The sequence below is a fragment of the Onychomys torridus genome, chromosome 17 (genome assembly GCF_903995425.1).
Source record: "Onychomys torridus chromosome 17, mOncTor1.1, whole genome shotgun sequence".
Lineage (NCBI taxonomy): Eukaryota > Metazoa > Chordata > Mammalia > Rodentia > Cricetidae > Onychomys > Onychomys torridus.
The window spans coordinates 449,411-462,373 of record NC_050459.1 but is presented as its reverse complement, the minus strand read 5'-3'; the positions used below and the strand labels follow the sequence as shown (position 1 = coordinate 462,373).

At 49.4% G+C, this 12,963-nt stretch overlaps 1 protein-coding gene across 1 annotated transcript in view; it reads right to left on the bottom strand.

The window, feature by feature from the left end:
• Positions 1 to 12,963, bottom strand: part of Arhgef18 (Rho/Rac guanine nucleotide exchange factor 18) — a 95,869-nt gene that overhangs the window by 11,022 nt on the left and 71,884 nt on the right. The window contains 4 exon segments of the mRNA XM_036166482.1: positions 1,802 to 1,980; positions 5,142 to 5,218; positions 7,273 to 7,521; positions 9,752 to 9,869. Coding sequence (XP_036022375.1) covers positions 1,802 to 1,980; positions 5,142 to 5,218; positions 7,273 to 7,521; positions 9,752 to 9,869 — 623 coding nt within the window.

The following is a 12,963-nucleotide window of genomic DNA, read 5'->3' as shown; positions in this document are numbered from 1 at the left end:
AAAAAGAAAGAAAGAAATGTAATTATAAAAGGATTATTGAGCCAGGGCCTGTGTTAGCTGTGAAAGGCCTTCCACCGACCTACATCCCCTCCTGCACCACTGAGTTTTGTTGTTTGTTTTTCAAGACAGGGTTTCTCTGTGTAGCCCTGGCTGTCCTGGAACTCCCTCTGTAGACCAGGCTATCCTAGAACTCAGAGATCCACTTGCTTCTGTCTCCTGAGTGCTGGGATTAAAGGCGTGTACCATTACTGCTGGTTTTTTTTTTGTTTTTTTTTTTTTTTTGGTTTTTCAAGACAGGGTTTTTCTATGTATCTTTGCGCCTTTCCTGGAACTCACTTTGTAGAACAGGCTGGCCTCGAACTCACAGAGATCCCCCTGCCTCTGCCTCCCGAGTGCTGGGATTACAGGCGTGTGACACCACCACCTGGCTTGTTTTTTAAATAAACAAACAAAAACAACCAACAAGGCATCATGCATCACAGGCTAGACCTGAATGTACTCTGGCCAAGGATGACCTTGAATTTCTGATCCTCCTGCCTCTACTACATCAAGTCCTGGGATTGCAGGCATGCACCACACAACCAGTTTATATGGTGCTGAGGCTTGCACTGAGGGCTTGGTGCATGCTTACCACAGCCCTAGGTCCTATACTCTGTTTTGATGAGGGGCTTAGCTTGGAGGAAGAGGAGGGAGCGAGCCAACACACAAAGGGTCTTGAAGGGTCAGGGCTTAACCAGGAGAACTTGTGATCTTCCTGCCTCAGATTCCCAGTGTGGGGGGCGGGTATAGGTGTGCACTACCAAATTCCACTTCTTGCACTTTTAAAAAAATATTGATACATTTGATTTATTGTATGCATGTGCACGTGCCATGTATGTGTAGGTAGTGGGGGCCAGAAAAAGGCAACGGATCTCCTGAACTGGAATTACAGGCAGTTGTGAGCTATACTACGTGGGTGCTAGGAACTTAACTCAGGTCCTCTGCAAAAGCAGTGAACACTGTTGACCACTGAGCCATCTCTCCAGCCCCTCATGTACAGGTTTCAAGTGCCCAGCTGCGACAGGGAGGGGGTGTCTGTCCGTGGACAGCTCACTTGCAGATGACTGACTGACCCTGGAGGCTGTAGACCACTCAGCATGGAAGCTACCGAGTGTGATGGGAGTGTGGAGCAGGAGGCTGGCTGCAGCTGGAGGCTGGACTGCTTTCCACAGCCACCTGTCAGCCAGACTCTTTCAGGCAGTGGAAGAGAACAGGCACTGGGCTGGGATCTGGAGAGCGCTCAGCCCCAGCAACAAAGACAGGCAGGCTATTACAACCTTCTCCAACAAGGCTGGCCTCAAACTGTTTATCTGAGCGGCCCAAAATAAAGGTCCAGTTTGGAACTGCCTGGCCCCCCTCATGCACCTTATACAGAGATATCCAGGCATTTTTAGCACTGTGACAGGTTGGCCATTATTAGAAGGAGCAGGAACAGATTATGAGAAGTAGTCTCCTCATGGGACTGGGTGGCTAGGTTGGTAGGGTGCTCTCACTTAGCACTCATGAGGCTTGGGTTCCATCCCTGACACCGCATACAGTGGGTGAAGGCAGGAGGATAACAAGGGTCATCCTTAGCTACCCAGTAAGTCGGAGGCCAGCCTGGGCTGCATGAGATTGTTTCTCAATATGATACTACAAACTAACCAACCAATGAAGGAATCCGTTTGGGAGGTCAAAGTCAGAAGAGACTAGCTTATCAATCCCAAGAGCATGAACAGGGCAGGAAGAGCCTGCCTGAGGCGGCAGGAGAGCCTGGGCTCACCTCTCCACGGCTCGGCGTATGTGGGCCATCCAGGTGTTCCTGTCTTCTTTGGAACTGGTGTAGATCTCATACATCTCTGGCCCTTGCATGGAGGCGCTGATGAGGAACATGGCCTTCTCCTCGTTGGCCACCTCTCTCACAATGAGCTTTTGCAGAGAGATGACGGGTGGTTTTGCGTCCTGCACGGGGGAAGGCAACAGAAACTTAACTGTTGTCCTGCTATATCCAAACAACCCTGGACCCTGCCCCCACTCCCAGTGTATATATGCATTCATGTGGAAGGCAGATGGTGATCTCGCTGTTGTTCCTTGGGGTGCGTGGTTTCTCATTGGCCAGAAGTTCACCAAGCAGGCTAGGCAGGTGGCCAGTGAGCCCCAGGGATCTGCCTCCCCAGCGTGCAGGGTACAAGTGTGTGCCACCACACCCTACTTTGTCATGTGGGTTCTGGGGAGTGAATTGCCATGCTAGCACAAAGCAGAAACTTTTTTTTTGGTTTTTCGAGACAGGGTTTCTCTGTGTAGCTTTGCACCTTTCCTGGGACTCACTTGGTAGCCCAGGCTGCAGAAACATTTTACTAATTGGAGACTATTTAACTGATATCTTGATATTCTTTGTAATGCTTTTTGGGTTCTTGAGCTCACCGTGAAACCCTGCTGGCCACAGCTTACAGTGATCCTGCCTCAGCTTCCCAAGTATTGGGATTTCAGGTGTATAGCACCATGCCCAGCAAAAGGCATATCTCTTCTTGGTTACTAATATATTTTTTTAACATTTTGTGTGTGTGTGTGTGTGTGTGTGTGGACATGGCCCGTGTGTGCACATGCATGCATGGTGCACCTATGGAGATCAGAGACAACTTGTGGGAGCTGGTTTTCTTTCTACCATGTGGGTTCTGGGTATTGAACTTGAGTCATCAAGCTTGGCAGCAAGCATCTTTACCCACGGAGCCACCTGCTGGCCCCCCAAAAGGGCCATCTCAAGTAGTATTGTGAGTTAAATTGTCCAGGCCCTCTTATAATTCATATACTGAGGTTCTAAGCCCAAGTACCTCAAAAAGTGATGGTGTGTAGAGACAGGGCCTTTAAAGATATAATCATGTTAAACAAGATTTGTCTTTCTAGTGGTCCAACCCAATAGAATTGGTATCCTTATAGGACTGTAAGACTGGGTGAGGTGGGGAGTCACAGGCCTGTCACCCTAACACTTGAGGCTTGGAGGTAGGAAGTTCAGAAGTTCAAGGCTGGCCTCAGCTAAACAGGAGTTCCAGGCCAACCTGGGCTATATGAGGCCCTGGATTTACAAACCCTGAGATGACAAGTGTGTGTAAGCCCAACTTTTCTTGTTGAGTGTGTGCTTTTCTGCGTAAGGGACACATTAACATTGGGTGACTGTGTTGTCTTGTTCCTGCATTTCTGGAGACTAAGGCAGGTTACTTTGTGTCTCGCCCGTGACAGCATCTGGAGAAATCATAAAGGGGGGCAGGAGGACAAGAGGGTCTATGAAGATGATGGTGTCTGCGTGTTTCCCGAAAGCTTTGGACGCAACTGGCTCAAGTCTGTTAATGCCCCAAAGTCTCCGACAGTGGGGTGGGGCACACCGCTAACACAGCGACATCTACGCCTTGTGTGAGACAGAGGTGTGCTGGGTCAAAGTGGGGGGCAGCTGTTGTGACAAAACAGTCTGACCCAGTTTACGGAAAGATGGGGCAGGGTGACAGGGGACGGGGAATTCCTGAGGTGCTGTTAGATCAAGACTTCCGCCTCTAGGGCCCCCTTTCTGCCCCTGGCCTTGGCCGCATCTCCACCCCTGCAGAGACTGCTGTCCTTCACTCTGATTACAGGACAATCTGCTTCTGCAGAGCTTGGGAACCTCTTTGATTTTCACGTCACCCCCATCAGTCCCGAGCTAACACTTAGCACTGAAATCACAGGTGTTTTGGGGTCCCACACCCCATTCCTTCCCTCTGGGCCACCTTTCCTCACGCCCTTTACCAGTCTCTTTCATTTTTCTGATGCCCACCCCGTGGAGAGCATGGTCACTCGCCATGCTTACACAGGGACTACACAGCAGAGAGTCATGATGTGGAACCCATGGGTCTCCTTTGTCCTTTGTCTATGTAAACGGTGCAGATCCCAATTGGGGGTTTTATTAGTGTGCCGTGTAAACTCAGTTTAGATTCCTTCCTTCTGCACCCTGCCCCATCTCCTTCTCTACAGACCTCCAGAGCAGAGGCCTTTTGTCATTTGCCAGACCAGTATGTTTGACATCCACACACCAGGGTAAGGTTCTTTTGGCCAGACCCCGGGGCCTGTGAATACCCAGGGATGTTGGGCAGCTAGGAAGACCAAGGAATTTTGGATAACGGGCGAGGGGCTAATCAGGCAGCAGCCCTTCCCTCTTCCCCAAGCCTCATTGCTATAGGCCAGCTCTCTGCACTCCAGTATAGAGAATGTGTGTGTGAATCTGTAACGGCTCCTTGGGCACTCCAGGAAGGAAGGTACTTATCCCTGGACCAGACACTGCTCAAGTTATGCCCGCCTGCAGCCCTCTCCATCTCCATCCTCAGAGCAGATGTTGGCATCCTAGCTGTTACGGGAAGAGACAGGCACCTGTCTCCGAGTCAGTAAAGACTCCCCGGGTGCCACTCCCGGAGAATGAGAGATGCCATTTCCCAAGTACGTTCTCACGCCTCAACGAGATGTTCCGCTCCTCACGGCTCTCACCTCCTCAGAGTAGCGTATTCCTACCCTGGAATTCTGTCTCTTCTCTCTGCCACCCAGAGATCAGAGACACCTTATGTGAACCCTCCTCTCTCCTTATACCTATAAAGAATGGTCCGGCCGGGCGGTGGTGGCGCACACCTGTAATCCCAGCACTCGGGAGGCAGATCCTCGAGGCCAGCCTGGTCTACAAAGTGAGTTCCAGGAAAGTCGCAAAGCTACACAGAGAAACCCTGTCTCAAACAAACAAACCAAAAAGAATGGTCCCTATTCTGCCTTGTGAGCCGTAACTGTTTAGAGCCCTTCCATGCTGCCATCTGCTTATAGCATTACTAATTGTTTAAAATAAACTTCTTACCCAAGGACAACTGACCTCAGTGTCCCCCCTGAGACCCTCCCACCTGAGACCTTTCAATGAGGACCAGAGCCACACCAGGGAGCAAGACAGGTTCTCATTCTCTCTTCATTCTATTCCGTCTGGAAGGACATGAGACAGGGTGACTCTCAGTATGTTTTCCTATCTGTGTTTCCCTCCATGTCTTGTCTCGGACATCCCCCTCCATGGGCCCACCACCACACAGTCCCAGCAAGCAGAACCTGTGAAGACGTTAGACACATACCACAGAGGCAAAGACGTATTTCTGATCCTTTTCTTGCAGCAGCAAAAGCACATCAGTCAACAGGACAGCGAGGACATCTGCAGAGACCAGCACATGGGGAGTGTCTTAGAGGTCACACACCCAAAAGGGTTCAAGAGGGCTTAACACCACGATGCCTCAGCCTCTTTTTCTTTTAAAAAGATTTATCTACTTTTATGTGCATTGGTGTTTTGCCTGCGTGTATGTCTGTGTGAGGGTGTCAAGTCCCCTGGAACTGGGGTTACAGACAGTTGTGAGCTGCCATGTGGGTGCTGGGAATCGAACCTGGGTCCTCTGGAAGAGCAGCCAGTGCTCTTAACCTGAGTCATCATCTCTCCAGCCCCTGCGTCAGCCTCTTGTTCCTGGAAGTTCCCATTCTAACTCACCCCTTTCCACAAAGTCCCTGAGTTTTGAGATTCAGTGTCAATGAATGCCAGAGGCAATCCCACTCAGAAGGTCAGAACTCAAGCTAGAGCTCCACGTGGCATTCAGTTCAGTATTCTTTTTTTCTTCTTGGTTTCTCTGTGCAGCCCTGGCTGTCCTGGAACTCACTCTGTAGACCAGCCTGGCCTCGACCTCAGAGATCTGCCTGCCTCTGCCTTAAAGGTGTGTACCACCACTGCCTGGCTTAAGGATTTATTTTTAAATATGTGTGTGTGTGTGTGTGTGTTTTTGTGTGTGTGTGTGTGCGCGTGTGTGTGCGTGTGCTCACAGTGCCTAGAGGTGCTGGATCCTTCCCTGGAGCTGGAGTCACAGACAGTTGTAAGCTGCCCGATGTGGGTTCTGGGAACCGATTTAAAGTCCTTTATAAGAGCAGCAGGTATGCTTAAAGGTTGTACCATCTTTCCAGCCCCTCATTTATTATCGTTACTATTCATTTTGTGTATATGGGTACATGTGTGATGTGTGTGTGTGTGTGTGTGTGTATATATATATGTTCATGCATGTGCACTCACATTTGTGTGGATACACCTGTGCATGTGTATATATGTTCATATGTGCACTTATTTGTGTGGGTGGGCCTATGCATGCACTAGGGTTTGATATAGGGTGTCTTCCTTGATCACTCCCTGATTTTTTTTTTTTTTTTTTTTTTTTTAATGTGTGTGTATGGCATGCAGGGGAAATGGGCTGGGAAAGGAAAGGTGTGTGCATGCACTGGTGTGTATGTGGAGGTTGGGGGACAAGTTGTGAAAGTTGGTTCTATTCTTCCACATGTGGGTTGCACGCAGGCACCTAACTCAGGTTGTCAGCCTTGGCAACGAACACCAGAGCAGTGAGCCGTCTTGCCAGCCCTCTTCCCGATTTTTTAGACGGGGTTTCTGGCTCGGGTCACAGGCATGTCTCACCATGCCTGGCTGGGATAAACTCAGGCAAGCACCTGGCCCACTGAGCCGTCCTTCCAGCCTCGGGTGGTTTCTTCATTGAAATGGACTTCTCTTTCTGTCCAGGTCATATCTTGTATCCTGCTGCAAGGATGCAGGCAGGGCTGGCCTCAGCCCCCTTGAGTCCCAGTCCCGCCTGGTACCTTACCCCTGTACGGCTGTGTGAACGTCTCTCACAGTGAGACTTTTGCACACGAGTGTCATGGGGGGCACATAGACTAATGCTTGAGGGAGCCTCCTTCTTTTCTTTGTTTGAAGCAGGGTTTCATGCATCCTACTCTGGCCTCCAATGTGCTCTGTAGCTGAGGATGACCCTGAATGCCCAAGCCGTCTGCTTCTGCTTCCCTAGAGCTGACTGTCACTACACTCAAGTTGACCTGGTGCTGTGGATGGAAACCAGGACGTCATGCACGTTAGGCAAGCACCTAACAACGGACCTACACCCGCTCTCTGGAAGAGCCGTTTCTCATGCTCGACTACATTCAACTCTCCCTCCAGCCAGTTCTCTGTAGTCCACTGGTTCAACGTGAAAACATTCAAGGGTTACAAGCTTGATCTTGTTCCCTGTCACTCAGCTTGGTGCCAATTCAAGTTGGACTATCAATCCAAGACAGAGCCCACCACCCCAAGATGGTGCCCACCCCTCTAACACAGCAACCAGAACTCCAAGGCTGTATCGCGTGGAGCCAACGGGAAACCCCCCAGAGGCGGCCAGGGGCAGACATTACCTTTCAAGCGCCCTGACGCGGACTTCCAGCACAAGGTGCCTTCCAGCTGGAGCTGGCGCTGCAGCATGTCCTCTTTGCGGAAGGTGAGCCCGTTCTTGAGCTTGCTGGACGACTTCAAGTCCACCTTGCCCGCGATCTCCCGGAGGCGCTGGTCCTTCTCGTACTCACTGACTTTGGCATCCACTTGTGAGATGATGTCTTTGATGAGGCTCAGGGCCTGGGTCAGGTCTTTGTAGTCCTCAGTGCCAGCTGCCACACAGAAGCAGAGGCAACACTGTCTCTGTGCCCATGCTCACAAACACAGCAGAAGTGGATGTGCTGCATCTGGATGGGACCTGTGGGTATATTCCCTAGGGCCACTGCTGAGAGGCCTTTTCAGAACTCTGCCAACTGTCATTTCTGGGATGAAAATGGTTCTTCAAAATTAATAATAGCCCAGAGTTTAATGAACTCAGTTTGTTTCTCTTTGCAGTATTTTTTGAGACAGGATCTCATGTAGCTCAGGTTGTTCTCAAACTTCCTAGAGAATGACCTTGAACTCCTGATGCTCCTGCCCCCTACCTCCCAGGTGCTAGGATTACAGGCCTGCAATACCACACTTGGGTAGTTTTGTTTTGTTTTTGAGGCAGGGCAGGGTCTCTTCACATACCCTGGCTGTCCAGGAACTCACAAAGATCTGCCTGCCTCTGCTTCAAGGGCAGGGACTAAAAGAGTGTGCCACTACACCCGGCCTTGGCTTTTTTTGTTGTTGTTCAAAAAAGGTCTGGTTCTGTAGCCCTGGCTAGCCTACAATTCAGTGTGGATCAGACTGGCCTCAAAGTTGCAGGAGATCCTCCTGCCTCCTCCTCTTGCCACCATGCTTGGCTTAGAGTTTAGCTTTTGCTCAAATGCAGAAGTTAGGATGTGGTGGTTCAAATGACACAAACTACCCAGTACAACACAGTCACCCTACCATTACTATAGACAGATTCCCCCAAGTCCTTTAGCTCTTCATTAAATGCCTCCTTCCACTTCCTGACTCAATCAACAGAAGGCCCTAACTCCTGAAGGACACAGTAGAGAAACTTGCTCTTTTCTCATGGCCCAAACCTACCAGAGATATGAGGGGGTGGTCATTGTGCCAGGGCCCCACCAGCACCTGGCATGCTACATGACCTTTCTACTGTGTTCTCTATGGCTATCAATGTGTCATCCTTTTTTTTCTTTCTGTTTTGACTTTTGAATTAGGGTCTCATAATGTAGCCTAGGCTAGTGCAGAACATGTAGATCTTCCTGCCTACCTGTTGTGTAGCAATTTCCTCTGAATTGAAACATCCTATCCTGGAGGGAAGTTGTTAAGACTCAGGAAGTAAACAACTCACAAGTCTCAGGAAGTCCCTGAAACTCACCACTCATATAGCAGGTCTAAGATTAGGAAAGCAATAAGGACTGCTGAGGCAAGGACACACTCCAATTTGTTTAGCTGCCTGCAGAGAGATCCAGGGTTCCAGCTTGTTTGAGTCCTAACCCATGCTGTGGCAGCTTTTGGTGACTCAGCTGCCTTCAAGTTGCCCCACTCCTATAAGTAATTATTTATCCATACTCTTTGTAACCGCAATAAAACCATTGGTTCATCAAGTTGTACTTTGATGGCAGGTTACACTGGACTGTTGTCAATTCCCAATCTCTATCTAGGATGAGTAGACATCTGCTAATGTTTCCCCAGGAAAAGTGTTTTACAATGCTAGGCCTCCAAGTGCTTGGAGAACACCTATGCCCACTGCACCCAGCTCAGATCTTGCCCTGGCCATATATTCAAAGGTCATTTCTTTTTTTATTTTTAAATTTTATTTTACATGTGTAGGTATTTTGTTGTATGTATGTTGGTGCACCATAAATATAGTGCCTGTGGAGGACAGATGAGTGCATAAGAGTCCCCTGAAACTAATGTTATGTATGGTTGTGAGATACCATGTGGGTGCTAGGACTCAAGCCCAGGTCCTCTGGAAGAACAGCTGTGCTCTCAAATGGCTAGGCCATCTCTCTAGTCCAGAAATAATTTTTCTTTCTTTTCTTTTTTTTAAAATTTTTTGAGACAATTTCTCTGTGTAGCTTTGGCGCCTTTCCTGAAACTCATTCTGTAGCCCACGCTGGCCTTGAACTCACAGAGATCCGCCTGGCTCTGCCTCCCGAGTGCTGGGATTAAAGGCATGTGCCACCACGGCCCAGCATCCAGAAATTATTTCTTAATAACCTAGGAATCATCTTGTTTTCATCTGGTTCATGTCTAGTTTACAGATACTGACCTGGGACCTGCCATGGCCCAGCCTTTGCTAAAGACAAAGGTTCACCCAGCTCCTGTCTTTATGGGCTAACTGCCTGGCACCCAGTCTAGTGGATTATAAGAGGGAACTTGGCCAGTCCACTGATAAACTCAAGAGCAGGTGGATTGAGACAGCCACCCACCCCGACCCATGAGTGTAGCAGAGTGTGCTCCCACCTTCTGTGTTCTGGATGATGCGCTCCACCAGTACTGGGTACTTGGTTATGCGCTGTGTGACCAGAAGGATGCACTCCTGAACTCCCAGCCGTCGTACAATGGAAAAGCTGCCGATTTTCTGTGAAATGGGAAAGAAATAGCTTGGTTTGTTTTGTTTGGTTTTTCGAGACAGGGTTTCTCTGTGTAGCTTTGCGCCTTTTTCCTGGAACTCGTTTTGCAGACCAGGCTGGCCTTGAACTCCCAGAGATCCGCCTGCCTCTGCCTCCCGAGTGCTGGGATTAAAAGTGTGCGCCACCGCCGCCCGGCTGAAATAGCTTGTTTTAATTTCTCTTTCTCTCTTCTTCTTTTATTTTTGAGTGTTTTTGAAACAGGGTCTCTCCATGTGACCCTGGCTGTCCTGGAACTCAGAGATCTGCCAGCCTCTGCCTCCCAAGTGCAATCACACCTGGCTCTCCTGTCTTCCCTCCCTCCTTCCTTCACCATCCCCACCCCTGTGTATCTGTGGTTGAACCCAGGGCCTCAGGCATGATGAACAAATACTATCACTAGGCTCTATCTCAAGACAGACAGACAGACACATGGTTTGGTAACTGTTCCTATTTGGGGGTCTGTATGTGTTCAAAAACCAGGGGGGGCACCAGGTGTCCCAGCATGACTCTTCACCTAACCCCCCCTTTTCATATGTAGTGTCTCACTATGCAGATCAGGCTGGCCTTACCTGTGCTACCATGTCCTGACCCTTTGAAGCAGGGTCTCTCCTTGAACCTGAAGTTTCTGTTTTCTTGTCAAGGCTGGAAGCCAGAAACCTTCAATGATTCTCTTATCTTCCTGCAACCCCCAAACAGAGCTCAGGCATGTGCTGAATGCAAGGCTGGTTACAGGGCCCCGGGTCCAAACTCCCAACTCTGGGTTGAGCATCAAGCACCAAGACCCACTAAGCCATCTCCCCAGCCCTCGCTTTTTTTGTACTTTTGAGACAGTGCAGGTTTGGAGAGACATCTCCACTTCAGCCTCCCAAGAAGTGGAGGTTGCAGAACTGGGCGGCTAGCTTCCTGCCACATCAGTCTCAGGCCAGGGGCTCCTACCCTGTCACCTTGCTGTGACCTTTTCTTTCTTCTATGAGGCCAAAACAGGGATTACCTTCTAAATATGGAAAGGTCACAAGTGTGTGGGAACTCAGTAAGCTCTGTTAAAAAGGACTTAAGCCAGGTTTGGTGCGGCTTGCCTATAATCCTAACGGGGGTGGGGTGGGGTGGTGGTGTGTATGTGTCAGGGAGGCTGAGGCAGGAGGATCTTGAGTCTGAGGCTACATAGTGAGTTCAAGGATAGATAACCTGGGCTACATTAGAAACTGCTTTAAAACAAACAAAAAAGAAAAACAGAAGAAAAGAAACTAACAAGAAAGGAAGAGAGAACCAGTTATGGGCTAGTTTGAGGAACACAAATTGGGTATCCAGTATGTGTTCACATTTGTACACACACAGACTCTGATCCTCGATCCTGGCTGACAGCTAGAGTCCCAGTACCCTCTAGAACTAGACTGGGTATCCACCTTTGTTCCAAATCACCTGTGACTTACACATGTAGCTTTTAACTAAGAACCACGTGGCCACTTGACCCTGTTTCCTGGTGGGCCTGAGAGCAGTTCCCTGCACTCTCGAGCATGCTGCACATGCCGGGGCTGCTGCTCTTGTATGAGTTGGGAATGTGTCCGCAAAGGTGAACAGCTACTTTTTTTTTTAAGGTAGGGTGGTATGTGGCCCAGTCTAGTCTTGTCCTCTCTATGTAGCTTAGGGTGACCTTGAACCTCTAATCTCCTGCTTCTGCCTTCCTAGTGTTGCACCCAACACACCTGGTATGTGGTGCTGGGATGGAACCCAGGGCTTGTGTGTGTGCTAAGCAAACACTCTAACTGAGCCACATTCTCAGGCCTAACCCAAAGAGCTACTTCTTAAGAGCATCAGAGTGTCACTGAGGAGCTTTTGAAGAGCCCCTGAGCACAGGTTTCATTAGATCTCCCCTATTACTGCCTCTGCCCCCACTATTCTTCCCTCCTCTCTTCTTTCTCCCCCTCTGTCCTTTGAGAGAGGGTCTCATGTAGCCCATGTTGGTCTCTAACTCTCCATGAAGCTGAGGATGACTTTGAACTCCTGACCCTCCTGCCTCTACCTCCTAAGTGCTGAGATGATTAAGTGTGTATCACACCTGTTTTATTTTTTAGTGTTTTATTGTTGTTTATTTTTTACACCTATTTACTTAGTTTTGTCTATGTGCCCATGTGGAGGTTAGAGGATGACTCTCCAAATCAGTCCTCTCCATCATGTGGGGACTGGTACCAAACTTAGGTCATCAGGCTTGACAAGAGCAAGCACCCACTAAGCTGCCAACAGCCCTGTAGAAAGTCACAGGGACCAGCAAAAGGACAAAGGTCTAGAGAACGCATACCTCACAGAACTCGAAGAAGCTGGCACAGCTCTGAAGGGCGGTTCTCTGGGTGGGACAATGCCTTAAAGGACTCACATGGCTGGGTGTCATGGCACATGCCTGTAATTCTAGCTGGAGGCTAGCCAGAACTATATACTGCTCTCAGAAGTAAGGACTGGTAGCATGCGGCTCAGTTGGTAGTGTGCCTGTCAAGCACGCATGAAACCCTGGGCTCCCTCCCTAGCAACACATGAACTGGTCACCCTAATACTTGGGAGGCAGAGACAGGAGGATCAGGAATTCAGGGTCATCCTTTGCTACACAGAGAGTTTATAGTCAGTATGGACTCCCCAAGACCCTGTCAGCAAATGAATGAATACAAGAGCGAGGCTGGAGTGGTGGTACAGCCCATAACCCCAGAACTTGGAAGGCTGAGGCAGGAGGATCTGCAAATTTGAAGCCAGCCTGTGATACATAGCAAGATTCTGTCTCAAAAAACCAAAACAAGGCCCTGGGATATATGGCTCAGTGGGTCATGGGCTTGCCACTCAAGCATGAGGAATTACGTTTGGATCCCTAGCACCCACATAAAGCCATGTATGGTATATGGTGCATGTCTGCAATCACAGTACTATTGAAGTGGGGTGGGGTAGGAAACAGGGGATCCCCAGAGGCTCCAGGGGGCAAACAATAGAGTCGACATCTCAAACAAGGCAGGAGGTAAGAACGGATACCCAAGGTTATCCCTCTGCCTGCCACAGATGTGCCGTGGCATCACAGCACATGTG